General features: G+C 33.7%; 2 protein-coding genes across 5 annotated transcripts in view; one reads left to right on the plus strand and one right to left on the minus strand.

Moving 5' to 3' along the window:
• The window catches only part of LOC142334586 (uncharacterized), a 270,416-nt gene that overhangs the window by 84,267 nt on the left and 169,906 nt on the right, over window positions 1-16,243 (minus strand). The window lies entirely within an intron of this gene.
• The window catches only part of LOC142334584 (uncharacterized), a 42,661-nt gene that overhangs the window by 3,607 nt on the left and 22,811 nt on the right, over window positions 1-16,243 (plus strand). For all 4 annotated transcript variants that reach the window (XM_075382729.1, XM_075382726.1, XM_075382730.1 and 1 more), the window contains exon 3: window positions 7,161-7,321. In XM_075382729.1, coding sequence (XP_075238844.1) covers window positions 7,161-7,321 — 161 coding nt within the window. The remainder of the gene's footprint in view (window positions 1-7,160; window positions 7,322-16,243) is intronic.

The raw sequence follows: 16,243 nt of genomic DNA on the forward strand, positions 1-16,243 counted from the left end.
TATTTTTGTAAACGATCAGCCAAACGTGCAATAACAACGCGTTCAATTAGCAGCTTAATTTTATTTTGTATACAGATGACACAGTTATACAGATGATACCAGTTATAAAAACATTCTCAAGTTCAGGACAAATTAATTAAAACATCAAAATTTTTAATGCTTCAAAGTTTCTGGCTTTTGGGAAAAAAACTGACTAAATTTAGAGAAAATAAAGCATAATTTTTGCAGGAAAGCAGAAATAAATATTGGACAGGAAAGCATTGAAATTATAGCGACTTATAATTCCTATTATTGCTACTTTAAAAAAAGACAACACACATTTTTTCGTTTATTCACCTTGTTGTTTTTCTTAAGACCCAGAAACATAGTAATCAATTCTTCCAGAAATATTTAAGACACTTGACAACGGATCACGTGTATCAAATAGTGTTCACTTTTTTATTAATTTGAATTACTTTGTGATTTGATTTACATAAAAGAATGCTAATTTACTTTAAAAGGGAAATATGAATTGAATTAAATAAAATTGTCTAGCTTAAGTTTTATAAGTTTAATCAATTTTATGCAATCGTAAAACAACCTCACAACCATTGTCACAATCAAGTAAGAGCCGAGGGCGCTCGCGCCGAAGGCTGAACACCAAATGTCGAAAGATTTCGAAGACTTTCTGGTTATATGAACCTTAATATTGCTGTTTATTGAAGCATAAAATGATATAAGGAGGCTCGGTAATATGCGTTCGCACATAATGTTCCGACCCAGCTCATCCACATTGACTTAATTTGCTACCAAATGAGGAAGACATAGAAAACTTTAGAAATCATGCATATCGTTCAACAAACCACAAATGGATTAAAATAATGCCACTTCAGAGGGCCGATGAAGCTTGTTGTTAATAGGACTACTAAAACAGACAATAATAAAGATCAAACGGTGAAAATTAATTACAACCAAAACTCATGGCTATATTTTAAAAAGAATAACAAAAAATCGCATCAAATATAACCTAAACAAAAGAAACCATCCTATGCTTCATTAAAAAGATATGGGACCTGTCTTCAATGCGAATTGGTAACATGTCGACAAAAAAGAGCAAAAAGTTGGCGAAGTTCGAAAATACGTCTCTTTTTTTATAAAAGTTAATTTCAAAGTGATTAAAATCATTTTAATTTAACTGAAATTACTAAAATTGTCATTTATATCTCCATAGGAAGCAATTGAGACCTCTCATTTTCCAGTTTACGTCATATGACTACAAAAAGGACAAATACCCCAGAATTAAAAGTTCAAACTTTGCTCAAAAATGGCAGTGAAGCCGTTAAAACCACAAGTCACTAAGAACATCAAAGATGTTGAATTACGCAATTTTTCAAAGCTAATAGGACCTTCATTTAATTTAATAATTTGAAAAGACAACAATCCTATAAAATGTACAAATATATAAAAATCGGAAACATTTTGAGATCTCGTAGTAACAAAGCCGAGCAACAAGTGGTTGAAAAATTGAATATCGTTATGAAGATTAAATCATTGCTAACTGGAAACGGGTTGTGACCTGTCTTTGCAGAGACTAAGTTATAAATTGACCAAACAAGATTTTAAAAAATGGCAAAGCTCAAGTTTTTGAAAACAAGTATTTTCAAAAGTCATAAGACATAAGATTTCAACTGAAATAGATGGATTAACCTGCAACACTCAATCGCACCTATTATTAAAGAGAATAAGTCACAAGACTACAAAATCTTATCAAATAGGTAGAAGCCAAAACTTCCCAAATAATTTTACGACATCAGTGTTGAGGGCACATTTTTTATAAGATGTTATCTGCAAGAACTGTAAATCAGCACTTGCTTCTCATCTGAACATCAGCGGGTCTTCCTTATGAAAGGAGTAGTAGAAATATCAACCAGAAGAAAGTCTAAAAATTAACAGCACTGAAAACGGGAAAATTTTGTATGAAATAAAGTGGTCGAAGCCATCAGTCAAAGCAAATATTTAACAGAAATTAATGTTTTAATTAACAAAAACAATCGAATTCTTTTTAATGAAGTTAGTTACATGATGACAAGAATGACAGTAAATAGGAGACAGTTGAAAAATCTGTTATTTTCAAAGTTCATTTGAAAGTCATCAAACAATTATCTATAAATAGAAATCGTTGGATAGGTTCAATTATAGGGCTCGGGGAAGCAATTGAGACCTTTTACTGTCAGGTATATGTACAACATCAAAATAAAACACAGACAGACTCATGAAATTCATATACTTTACAACATCAAAGAGAAAGACAAACACCACCTCAATAAGAAAGACATGTATAAAATCCACGAAAATTTGCAAGTGAACTGTGTCTCAGCCCATAAAAACAAACTTTTCAACGAAATATATTGTCAGGTATATGTCGTACAACATCAAAAAGAAAGACAAACACACTAATGAAATTAGAATGTCGTACAACATCAAAATGAAAGACTAACACACTGATGAAATTCAAATGTTGTACAACATCAAGGAGAAAGACAAACACCACCTCAAAACGAAAAACATGTATAAAATCCACGAAAATTTGCAAGTGAACTGCGTCGCAGCCCTTAAAACATGAACTTTTCAATAAAATTAAACATACTTAGTTGCTCCTTTTTCAACGCTGCGCTTTCTTCCTAACACTGTTTTCCTTCAATTGGATTTGTCAATAATGTGTTATTTTGACAAAGAGCTAAATTGAACCTTTAAATTGTGCAGTTTTGGATCTTTTATTGCACACTACGTCAGTGTACTTTAAAAAGTATAACAAATGAAACCAAAATATATTAAGTACATCAAATTTTACGAAAAAATTTGGTCAAAGCCCTAAAAGCCATGAGTTTATCTTTGAAACCAAAACATATGTTTGTTGCGCCTTACTTTTTAATAAGTTATATCTGCCAATAATTGAGCTCTGATTTGAATTTCTTGTCAATAATAAACTTAAAAAACTACAAACGCGGAATTATTTTGAAAAAGCAAGGATGCGTGCAAATAAAAAAAAATTATTGTAAGGATCCATGGTAAGATCAAGATCAGCCCTGATATTGCTACGCGTCTTTGAAAACCTCTAATTGTCAAATGGTTGCGAAATACATTGTTATTAAACAAATTTTTTTAGTATCAAGTATAAATAATGCATTTTGTATATTTATCGAATTTATATTTGCAAAAAACTGGCAAAATTTTAATTCCAGAAGCTTTTGAAGCCAGCGGGATTACAGCTAATTCTCTTTTGAGATTATGAGGGATATTTGCACAGCTTTTAGGAGCCTATTTCAAGCAAGTTTAAAGAAAGTGGGGGTAAAAAGCATATTTGATCCCATTTTTCTTTTACGAAAGACTTATTTTGAAAAGTTGAGCATAAATTCTAGCCAAAGAACTCGGATCAAAAAATTCAGCAAGTGTCCTCTATCTTTACGGATTAAACTAATAAAACTACCGTTAACAATTTTCGGCCGAATGTTCCCAAAATTTAAAATCTCGAAAACTTCCTGTTGAAAACAAAATTCAAAATTTTTTTTTCAATCTGTATTCTACGCGGGACGGGCTTTCTAATGATACCACTCACAACTCTACGATGAATATATCGATCGGTCAAAATTGACTGAACAAAAGAACCTCATTCGCGTATATAGTATACAGTCCCGACTAAAGTGGGTCGGAACGAATATGTTCCAAAATTGTGTTAGATTCGGTGCTAAAAAGCGAGAAAAAAGTGAATCATTTGTCCTTTTGTGGCGTGAAATTGAATCTTCATCCTTGAAATAGTAATGCAATGTGTTTTTAATGTCAGTTGTGGTGTTGAGGTGTTCTTTTAGAGTGGTTTTTCATATTGAGGATAAAAGGACTTCGCGAATTATTATTGATTTCCAAGATTTCATAGAAACTAGCGTAATGGAGTCTCAGGATCTTTGAGTAATTTGCTGAGTATTTTGCTCAATTTTTAAAAGCAAAGCTAATAATTCTGAGATAATTGTTTAAATTTAGCTATCTATTTCCTTTCTAGCAGCAGAATTAGGGTCGAAGTATATGTTAGAATGTAGTTCGTTGAGTTCTAAGACAATTTGAACTCACATGCGAGAGCTCTTGCGCCCCAGGCCGAGCTCGTATTGCCGAAGGATTACCAGAAATTATGTAGACCCAAATTTTGCTGCATGAAGTTGCATGTTAGGGTAATATGTTTGTTCATTTTGACAAAAGAACTCAATGGAAACAGACACTACCTCATTCTGTATCTCTTTGAAAAGAATATCCATTTTTAGATTTTCAGTTTGTCCTTTCTTGGATTTGATTGATTCATCAGATGTTTTGGTGTATTCCTCCATCTTGAATGAGTTAGCGGAATGAAGTTGGAAGCTTTTTTAATTGCTCTCAAACAAAGTTTGCAGTAATTATAGTACTCTTTGTCTTTTTAATAAACTTTTTTGTTCTTCGATTTTTCGTTTAATAGTTTTGTTTCGTTTGACCATTTCAATTTTCGTCCTCAAGATACGGATTAACCGGTAAAGTCCGGCGGGCTTCAAATCCCTGAGCAGTTCTCTTAGCGTGTTACACATTGCTAGTCTCTAAGTATGCGATTAACTGAAGCCATCGAAGAGACATAAATTAATGGCGTGAAGGGCGGTTTTTTAGAGTGGAGTGACCCCCACTCACCCCCTCCACCTGGCCCACCTTTCTCCATTTTATTCATCCCATAACACTGCACCTGCCCCCCTCGATTTAGCTGAAGCTGACCTCCCTAAGCCGCAGCTGGCTTCTGACGAACGCAACCGCTCGCCAGTTGTTTGAGAGCAATCCGGCCGATGTTAATCGGTTATGTTCTCAAGTTGTAAATGGGCTTACAAGAATTTTCCTGGATGCTTGCTCATTGTGGTTTAAGGACTTTCACTGATTTTTTTGCGCGAGATCCCCAAATAATTACTCACAAACGAAGCTTGTAGCAACCCTACCCCGTACTTCCATCTCTCCCACAACCCTACCCCGTACTTTGCTCCCCCCCCAATGCTGGCATCCCTAAGCCCCAGCTGGCTGCTACCGAAGCCAACCGCTCGGTGGTCGTTTGAATTCAAATCGCCCGAATGTTAATCGCTGATGTTTTTCATTGTTTTGAGCTGCAAAATTGGGATTGGAGGTCCTTTGCCCCGGAAACCGAAGAGCAGTATTGATCATGTAGTAGTTTCAGGTTTATTGATATAACTGCTGATTCATAAGCTGATAGTAGCTTATTATTTTTTACACTGTTTCCCGGAGCAGACTTGTCTTTTTGTACAGACAGCTCTTTGACTTATTATGTGGATGGTATAATTTGCTACAAATATTTAGCCGTGCAGTGTAAGAGATTTTTTAAAATTGTTATTGTCAGCTTGACTCTGAATAACTTTCAACCAGAACTTTAAATTAGTTTTAGGTTACTCTGAATCTGTGGTTAATCTGATTTTGGGAATTGAAAGAAGCCATTTGATTTTCTGAAAATATTTTAAAACGCTTCTTTTTTGTGTAGTTATAATGATGACATCAGCTCCATCAATTAAGCTTATTTGTTTATATCCGTAGTCGATCGCTTTCATTTCTATTTCGACCATCTGTCAGCAATCTGGTTTGTCAAGACTACCTATGCCAGCGAGGAGCTGCATTTCATGCAGCCTTAATAACCATACTTCGTACAAACTGCAATGTTGATGTTTATCAATAATGGTACGAGCCCAGCTCATTCTTGTCTTTGAACTATTTTTGCTGTGGCAATATTTAAATAGTGTTCCATTTAATTTTCTGTCTTCGGATATTTCCAAGTAGTTCTCTTGAACAAACTTTTAGCGGGGTATATTTTCGCTCCTTTTTAATTTTCTGCGATTTTTGCTTAAAAAATGCTTTTAACTCGTGTGGACATGTTTTGGCCTTCGCTATTCTGGATTTTGTTTCAAAGTTTAAAAAGTAATTGTTCATTTTGAAGCATTATCGGCCATAGGTTTTTTACAATTCTAATTTTGATAATTTAGTTTTACTTAGATTTTCAAGGCTATTATTTTGACGCTAATGTTTTTTTTGCGTTTGTTCATTGGATTTTAGCTCCCATAAAGGCCTTTCAGTGCAGTCATATTTCGTGATTAAACGTTTCACGTACTTAAAGTACCTCCATCAATAAAAATAACTGACTTTTAAAACTTGAGTTTGATTGAAATTAGTTTGAAATCAAAGAATCCCATTTTTGTAATGAACGTCGCTTATGATAAAGCTACTGCGGAATGAATTACAACAAAAAGTAACAAAATTTGGTTTAACTTTTTAAATCATGTTCGTAAGAGGTATCCACTCTCCTCATTTTTACACTGTTTGTTTATCTAATTTTTAGCACACGGTATTATTTTTTGCTTCCATCTTTGTCTTTTTTTGTGGTATGTTTGCAAGGTTTCCACTCATTTTAAGGACTTTTTCGGATCTCTCCTGTATGTATATTTGCTCTCAGTTTTTCGACCATTGAACGTTTCGAGTGACTTTTTCATGCTTTACTTCTTGATCTTTGTGTGATGTAAATTGGTTTCATTCAAAATTTAAAGTGGTAAATTTTTTCGAGAATTTTCTTTCTAGAAGTCGATTCAAAAAAGCGCCAAATTTGGTGTCATTTTGTCTTTCAAGTCATAGTAGTAGTGGTTTTTAGAAGCTCTACTACCATCATTTAAAGCCCATCTGCGAAGTTATATATCCCCCGCCTGTGAATTGATTGAGGCGGAAGTTACTCCCCGACTTTCATCAGAGAGTAATTGCTTAAACTAAGTTGGTCATTCTACTTTGTGCAGATTTTTCCAAAATTTGACAAAAATTTTAGTTTTTAGATTTTTTGTTGCACAACTTGGATCAATATGTTTTGAACGAAAATGTGATATTATATTGCCTCTGGCGAATTTAAATCTTTTCTAAAAAGTTAGCGTCTTTCAGCTAAGTTTCATATTTCGGTTCAAAACAACTCTTGCACCTTATTTTATTTGCTTGCAATTTCAATAACTGAGTTAAATTGCGTACCTATGATAAAGTAGGAGCTAAGTTTTTCGTGGCTATTGTGGGCCTACTACTATTGAACAATTGGAAGCGATATATTTCAGTTGGGGTTGTAGCTATTAATGTTTTTATCACTCTAGGAACTCGGTGGATATTGCCTACAAGCGTTTTGAGGAGGAGGACTACGAGTGGGAGGAGAAAAGTGTGAAGGTGCACGTAGTTGAGCCCGACATGGACATCCGAGAGGAAAAGCAAATAACTGCCATGCTAGCGCACGTGGATGCAGTCGCTGTATTCCTAGGTACCTCTTGTTTTTCTGTAATATTGTTCATTGCTCTAAGCAAATTTCTGTTTTTGGGTCAACTTTGGGGTTCTGTTAATCTTTTTGTATGACCAATGATTTGTCTAAGTGATATGGCAATTCGGGTAAATATTTCACAAAATGAGTTCTTGATTTCTGAGAAACATGATTGGATGAATGACTTGCAAATTGTAAAATCCGAATAGCCAAATTTAGTTGATCATACATAATCAATGCTTTCCGTTTGTTACAAAATTTGAGTTCAGATATAAATTCAGATATAAAAATTGAGTTGAACACAGGTGGTGGAATGCATATGAAGGTACATTATATGCCACCAGTAAAAATAAGTCCGTAAACATTTGTCTAAAAACTGTTTAGAAAATGTTTTCTTTTTTAGAAAACCTGCTCAAAAAGCTGTACATCGAACATTTTTTTTCGGTTTGAGCTCTTTTTTCATCACTTTTTTATAGCTGTGAAGCTGTAAGCTGAGCGTAGCTATATTGCGGCGCTCTTGGTTTTTTACAATTCAAAGAATTTGAATTGTATTGGGGCGCTGTCTTTTTTTAATAGCCGCACAGCGATAGCTGGGGCTATTATTGGCCTTCTCTTGGTTTTTTTACAATTCAAAGCATTTGAATTGTATTGGGGCGCTGTTTTTTTAACACACATTTTTCAATGACTTTGATCTTTCAAAACGGGATAAACAGGTAAAGCCCAGCGGGCATTAAGTTTCATTAGAGGCCCAAAGAGGGTTTTAGTAATCATTCAAGTGCTTAGAGTGGTACAGCTGCTGGGATGGCCTTAATTGAAGGTTAAAAGGTCGTTTTTGGGCTCAAAATGCTGCAATTTTTCATGTTTTTTTTTGTGATTTTTTAAAGTTTTTTTGTTTGATAAGTCTTAGGTTGAGGTTTTTAAAAGTTGACGAAGGCCTTTTTCGAGACAAATTTACTTTTTATGACTCTTTTATGTGCTATAATTTGGTATTACCAACACAAACACGCAAAATGATACTAATTTTTGCATTTTTTTTCAAGTTTTTTGAAAATTTTTATCATTTTTTGTTTTTCCAGCTTCAGGGGCCAAGGAATCTCCTTTGAGGTTTGATAATAGGGCACTGCATATTTTCTAGTAACAACGGATTGGTTTTCAACTTTTTAATGTCACAAATTTTAGCACATTTTTGATAAAATTTACAATTTTTTTCAAGGTTTTCTAAAATTTTTGGCAGTTTTTCGTATTTGTCCATTCTCAGGTACCAAAAAACCTATTCCACGGTCTGATGAAAGTTACTTCATGGTTGTTTGTTTCAATGGATTTGTTTTCAACAATTTAACCTTTCGAATGTTAGAAATTTCTTGATAAAATTTGCTTTTTTTTTAAGTTTTTCCAAAACATTTGTCTTTTAGTCAGTTTTTCTCACCTCAGTAGCCAGCTAACCTCATCCATGGTTTAATAGTATGTTATTAAATAGTTGCTAGGGGCAAGTGAATGGTTTTCTACATTTTATTTGAAAGAATTTCTTTTTTTTTGAAAGTTGAGAGTTTTCTGAAAATTATTGCCTATCGGTCTTTGAGCCCATGAATTTTTGAAGGCTTGGAACTGGTTTACGGGATGGCGTCTAATAGCCTCTAGATACACAGAAACGATTCTGAAGATTTCAGTATCACGATTTTTCGTAACATTTCATTAAAATTTGCAATTAATTTTTTTTTGAATTTTTCGGTCTTTTTCGAGTTAATCGATCTTCAAGGGCCAATGAATTTCTTTAGTTATTGCAGATATAATACTGGACCGATTTCAGAAACAAAAATTGGTTTTGAACATATTTTTGAAATAAGTATAAATAAAGAGATCAAGTTTTGCCTTAGGGGTAAAAGCTTCTAGAGTTTTAGCAATGAGTATATTTTTGTTCAGGTTTTGTTTTAATTTCTCAGTTTTTTGGAGATGATTTTGTTTATGTTTTCGCTGTTATTGTTCAAGTGATCTGCTGTTCAGGTAGAGTACTTCTAAGTTTTTCATTCAATTCTTTGAATTGTATTCCAGGACTTGTCCTGCTATGTTTTTTTATTTCGTCGTCATGATTTTTGTTACGACCATATGACGTCACAGCCACTTTTTGTTCATTCGTTCATGCAATTTCAACTGAATTGCATGTGTGACGTCATTTTTTGCTCTTAGTGGAGCGAGTTTTTTTGTTCATGCGCGTGATTAAATTTTTGGTCACACTTGACTTACCTCACTCTCAAAAATGACTTCCTCAATTTGAAATTGACTTTTATTTACTTTAATTCAAAGAGATAAGGTCTATATTGCGGTGCTCTTGTTTTTTTTTACAATTCAAAGAATTTGAATTGTATTGGGGCGCTGTCTTTCTTTTAAGATCTGTTCACACATTTTCATGATTTTTGAAGTCAAATTGGAGTAGTGATTTTGGTCACGCCGAAACAGGAAGTGGAGCGAAAAAGCGAGTGGTTTTGCGGCGTGAATTTTTTTCGCTCTAATTTTAAAGTAGAGTGAGAAAATGGTGTTTGAACAAAAATTCGCTTTCTCGCTAGTGGTTCTTTGTTCACATGCGGCAATTTCACTTTGATTTTTACTGTTTTTTTGGATTTTTGGGTCGGATTTTTTTCTAAATGGTTTTCCCAATCCATTCATAGTCCGCTCTAGGTCGTTTTCTGTTTAGTCAATGAAAATTCTTTGAATTGTAAGTCAGGACTTGTCCTGCTATGTTTTTATAGCTGCGAAGCTGTGAGCTGAGCGAAGCTATATTGCGGTGCTCTTGGTTTTTTTGTTTCGTCGTCTGACGCTCTTTTTTCGTTTTACTTTTGTTCACACAGCAAAACTGAAAAAGTCAAATTTTCTGAATGTCTTCTTCCTCTCACTAACGGCGTTTGCGCCTGTGACGTCATTTCTCATTCTCTCTCTGTAAACGGTTTTAAGATCATTTGCGTGATTAGATTTGGATCATTCGTGACTTACCTCACTCATTAAAATGACTTTTGCACTTTAAAACTTAGGTTTAATTTGAATTTGTTTAAGGTCCAAGGAACTCATATTTGCAGTAAAGGTCCCTAATAAGAGGCTTCTGTGAAATGAATTTTAACAAGCTTTATTGATTTATCGCTTAATGTTTTTTAGCCTAGTTTTTTAGCGGTGTCGATTTTTTTTTCAATTTAGATCTGTATCTGTTTCTATCTCTATTATATGGCACGCAGGTCTATTCTTTCGCAGCTATTCCGGCAATCTGCCGGCTATGTTCCTCTAATTAGCGGATTAAGCACCTTACTATCCCTCAATCTCTACTCTTTGAATTTGATTAACAGCCAGCGATCTGCAGTTCTTTCGCATAAGAATTCCACATGACAGTTCGAAGAAGTAGCTGCAAGAATGATGGTAACGTTCTGGTTGTCTGGTTAATTTTCTCTCAAGTAATTTGAAATTCGAAGTTTGCTGACAAAAGTTAATTGAATGTAACAAAAATTGCAATTTTAAATTTAAGATTAAGATTGTTTTCGTATCTTTTTAATAGCCACAAATCAAGGGTGGGGGCTACTATTGCCCTTTCTTGGTTTTTACAATCCAAAGATGTGGTTTCTATTGGTGCTTGGTCCCATTCTAAGGATCTGTTCAATTTTTTTAAACTTTTTAATGTCATGAGAAAACAAACAAGGAGGCTCGGTAAAGTGCGTTCGCACATAATGTGCTGACCCCGCTCATCTACATTTTCACTTAATTGTCTATCAAATGATGAAGAGAAAAAAATTACTATATCGTTAAACAAACCACTAAATGAATAAAACAATATACTTTCGAGGGCTGATGAGACGTGTCATTAATGTGACTACCAGAAAAGACGTCGATAAAAGTCAAATAATTACAAATATTCATTACGACCAAAACATGTTGTCCATTTTTTAAAACAAATAATAACCAAATCAAAATGGCATCAGATAAAACCTATACTGAAGAAAAATAAACCTGTACTTTATTAGAAAAAATACGGGACTGCTCCTCAATGCAACTTGATAACAAGTCGACAAGAAAAGAGTTACAGGGCAAATTTTAACAAACGTTGCTTTTTGTGAATAAAATTAAACTGAAGATGTCACTGATTAAAAGCCTCATGTATCAAATGAAATTTCTGAGAGATTGATTTATACGGCCATAGAAAGCAATTGAGAACTTTCATTATCCAGGTTATGTCATACGACTACAAAAAGAACAAATATAGGCAAAAATAAAGCAAAATTTCCACAAAAACGGTGTCCCAGCCAAATAGACACTAAGTTTTTCCCTAAGAACATTATGAGTTTGTGATTGCTTTTTTTCAAATGGCAAGAGAACCGCCCAATTTTGTGATAAAAAAATAGGCAAATATGCACGAATCACGAATATTTCATGAAAACTCGTAGTACCAAGAACAAGGAACATTTGAGGAAAATGAAAAAGTTATGAAGAGCAAATTGTAGTTCACTAGATAATTGATGTGACTTGTCTATAGAGAAATTAAGCGACAAATCAACAGAAATAAGATTGGCAAAGCTCAAAAGTCCTCTGTCTTTTTTAAAAACAAATTTCCAAAATTCGCAACAATTATAAGCTTTCAACTAAAAGAACAGACAGTTTATCTTGCAACATCTTAGAAAACTAATAGCTCTTGCTATTATTGAGAATAAATCATAAGACAACAAAACAACAGTAAGTACAAGCAGAACTAAAAATTTTCACAAATAACTTTTCGAAACCACAGTGTTGAAGCCATTGAATTTATTAACCGCGAAAAAATAAACCTTCTGCTGGGTCTCTCTTAAACATAATGAGTGCTTTTTGTAAAAAGGCTATCTTATGATGACAACAAAAAGAACCACAAACATTGAAAAGTATCTAAATTTCTCCGGAAAAATATTGACTAACCCCTAAAAACAACAAGTAAAGTTTTTAACAAACAGCGAAATTATTGTTTGGTTCAACAAAAAGTTAAAGAGATCTCTCAATTGTGAGGTAAAGTTACAAAAATGATCGGAAATTTTAAAACACGAAAAAGTGATGAAAACCAGAAAGTGAAAAGTCCACGAACTTTTACTTTTTTTAGACTTAGTTTTTTTGTAAGTTATTTTAAAAGTGAATAGAAACTGTATAAAAATATCAGTTGTGTTTTTAATATATCTTGAATTGGCCACTGAGACCTTTTATGACCCAATATATGGCATAAGACAACAAAAACAACAACAAGTACATGACAAAAATAAAATCCAAATTCTGCAAGAGAATGGTGTTGCAGCCCTTATAATCATAAGTTATATAACCATTAATTGTGTTGAAATGCATGTTTCAAGCATTTTTTTCTGATTGGATTTTTCAGTAATGTGACTATTAACCACAGAATCAAACGAACAGCAATTTTGGGCAATTATGCTCAAAATTCGAGAAATTTTGTAAGAAAACTCGTATCAGAACCTAGAGGCCGATATTTAAGAAAAAGCACCGCAAAGATGGAATTTTCTCCTATATGAAAGAACATTTGACCTGTATTTACTGAGAACCATCTAAAGTTTGACAGAATTGATGTAAAATAAATTGAGATTTTCAAAAAATCACTGAAATTATATATAATGTCATAAGAGACATTACATAACACCCAAATGCATTGTATTAATTCACATACACCTCCTGTAGAAGCCAATTTGATCTTAGATCAGTTAGATTTAAAAATCAGACTTCAAAAATAATAACAAATGAGGTCAAAAGACAAATCAGTTTACTAAAGTTTACTAAAGCTCCCCGTCAAAGCCATAAAAACCCTTAGCTTTGCTTTGAAAACAAACCATATATACTTCTGCTTTTATTTTCACGTAATTGCGAGCTGCCACTAGTTGAGTCGCGAATTGAGAGTTTTGTCAGTAATCAACATTAAAAAAACATAAAGGCAAATTATTGGAAATAAAGGAGCGCCCAAAAAATTTTTTAAAAATTCTGTTTTTAAGAATCCATGATGAGATCAATGCTCTCCCTGATTTTTCTGGGCGTCTAAAAAACCATCCAATTGATCCAAATGTTCGTGAATTTGATCACTCGTAAGTTAAATTTTTCAGAAATAAAAAAAAACAATGATGCATTTTGTATAGTTATTGAGTTAAATTTGAAAGTAACGGCAATAGTTTAACTCTAGGAGACTTTTATAGGGCGCCGAAACTCAACCAGTTTATTTTCCAAAGTTTTCAGTGGTTGTGTGAGAGCTTTCTGGGTCTCTACTTCTGGCAAATTTACACAATTTCGAATTTTGAAATTTTTTTGATGTTTTAGCCAAAAACTTAAATCAATCAATTCAGCAACGCTTTTCCATCTTCAATATAATAACAATAACACTCCATTTTAAATTTTTTTTTATTTTAATATAGAAATTGAGCCAAATTGAGCGAAAATTACAGAAAATGAGAATCAAAACTGTCGAATAGTCACAAAACTCTAAAACCCCGATAAGTCCCTAAAAAATTCGAAAAAATCTTTTTAATTCCATGTTCTAAGATGTACGTGCTTTATAATGATGACACAATTCTCCTCGATGAATATATCGATCGGCCAAATTTGACTGAAAAAAAAAACAACCATTTGAGTATATAGTTCCTCCTTCCGGACTTAAGTGGGATTCGGAACCATTGAATTGTATTATTAGAGAGGCACGTTGAAGTATTTAAAGGAGCGAAATGTCTATTAGGATTGAGGCGTGGTTTTTTTGGTGGAGTGAATTTTTGGTGTTTGAACAACTTTTCGGTTTTTTAAGAATGAATTTTCACGTGCATTATCTTAAATTCTGTTTTCAGTGTTTTTTCTCTCTCGACTGCTATTTAAATGTAACCTATTTTCCTAGTTTCGACTGTTTTACACTTCTTGAATCCCTGAACCAGCAGCTAATGCGTTTATTACCTTTAAACTATTTGTCCTATAATAGGGGATTTTTTGGCTATTTTTCATTTCTATTGTCATATCACAGCTTCATTAATGGCAGGTCTCATCGGTTGCTAATGAGCCGTGCGAGAATCAAATTACTCGTTTCAGGTCATAGCTAAATGTTTCTTTGATTTTATCATTTGTGATTTAAAATAGTAGCGAATTTTTGAAAATAGCCTGTTCGTTATGTCATCAATTATTCTCATTAAGGTTAGGTATCATCGGTCGCTATTTAAGCATAAATTAACATAATTAATCGTTCGAATTGTTAGATATTTCATTGTATCATTTTGAAAATTGTTTTCAAAAAATATTTGCAAACTTTTGCCTTTTGTTTTTTGTTGGTCTCATCGGTTGCTACTGAGCCATAAATGAATCTTTTTAGTCGCTTGATTCATGCCAGTAGTTTTCAATACTTCGAGACTATTTTTTCAATAGCTCTTGAACGAAGTTCATAGCAATTATTGTAAGCGTGTGTCTTTTTACGGCTCGAAGAGGAGTATTGATATTCTACAGGTTTTTTTTCTAACAGAAAGCAAGTTTGTTCATGACTTGAATATTGACTTCTTTCTATTCGAGCTTTTACCTCCGTTTTCGATTGTTGACTTCTGTTTTCGAACATTGGAGTTTAACGATAGCTTAGTTTGTAATTTATAGCAATTGGTAACAGTCTGTAATTCAAGGTGAAGAGGTCAATTTGAGAAAATTTGATCCCATTTAACTACCTACCCCCAACCCCCCCCCCCCGAAAAAAACTACCCCCCCCCCACGTACCTACCCCCACCCCACCTACCTACACCCCCCCACCACCACCTACCAACCCCCCCCCCCCCCCACCAACACCTACCCACACCCCTGAACTGAAAAATTTTTAACGCTTTTTATGTTATATTAGTCTACTATTTTTGTTATTTCTAGTGTTTTTTTCGATATTCTGATTTTGTCCAAGTTAAGGCGGAGATCATTTTTCACGACGATTCGAGTCGTTTCCGGTATTCTACCGGCTATGTTTTTTATGCAAATTTTTCGCTTGACAATCTTGCGCTTTTCTTCTAGAACATTCTTGACTTCTCAATTGACTTTTTCTCGCTTTCGTTCTTCATTTTTGAGTGATCTCTATTGCTACGAAGTAAAACTAATGTAAATCTAGCGAATCCCGGCGGGGGAGAGGTTTTTTGCACCCATATAGAAAATTTGATTTAGGCTACAGCCCCTGAATTAAATTAACTCGCCTGTCGTTCAAGAGCAATTCTTCCGACATTTGTCGGTTTATGTTTAAAAATCTGCCGTTTTTGTGGTCTTGTCTTTTCGCCAAAATAGTGTAAATTTCTTGTCTGATTAGTAAACTCAACATACTATTTATTCAACCAGAAACTACCAGCTCTGTTGAAACATGTTCTTCAGAAATGTTTCTATAACGGAATATGTATACTCCCATTTACTGAATAGATTGCGTTACACCAAATTTCTGGTGTCTTTATTTGGATTACATTTGGTTTACCCAAACATTTGCTTTGTGTAGACTAAATAAGTGGAGACAGATTAATCCCTGTCACCTTAATGCTCCCATAATCTTATTATTCTTCGTCTCCAAAATAGAAATCATGACAGCGTGAGAAATTCATGAAAAACTGAAGTTGTCAAAATCTCAATATCCTGAGGCAATCCATATAAATTTGTCTGACTTTACTGATTAAATTCTCTGCAGGATGTTGAGTTTTGCGCAATTGTTAGTGATTGGTTTGAGAGAAAATGTTGGACTGTAAATTGGTCAAGGACAGCTGTTAAGATTTGCGGTAAATAAATGTCAAAAAATATGACGGGTTTGTGAGGTTCATGTCAAAATTGTATATTTTAAATTCCCCCTCAAAACAAAATTATGCGTGACATAGGAACTTTGCAGAGCATAAATTAACAGCATCAATGCCAACGAAATGAGGAATCAAGTTTTCTGACAAAATTTGTATGTAA

This window comes from Convolutriloba macropyga, chromosome 2, assembly GCF_964194025.1.
Source record: "Convolutriloba macropyga chromosome 2, txConMacr16.3, whole genome shotgun sequence".
Taxonomy (NCBI): Eukaryota; Metazoa; Xenacoelomorpha; order Acoela; family Convolutidae; genus Convolutriloba; species Convolutriloba macropyga.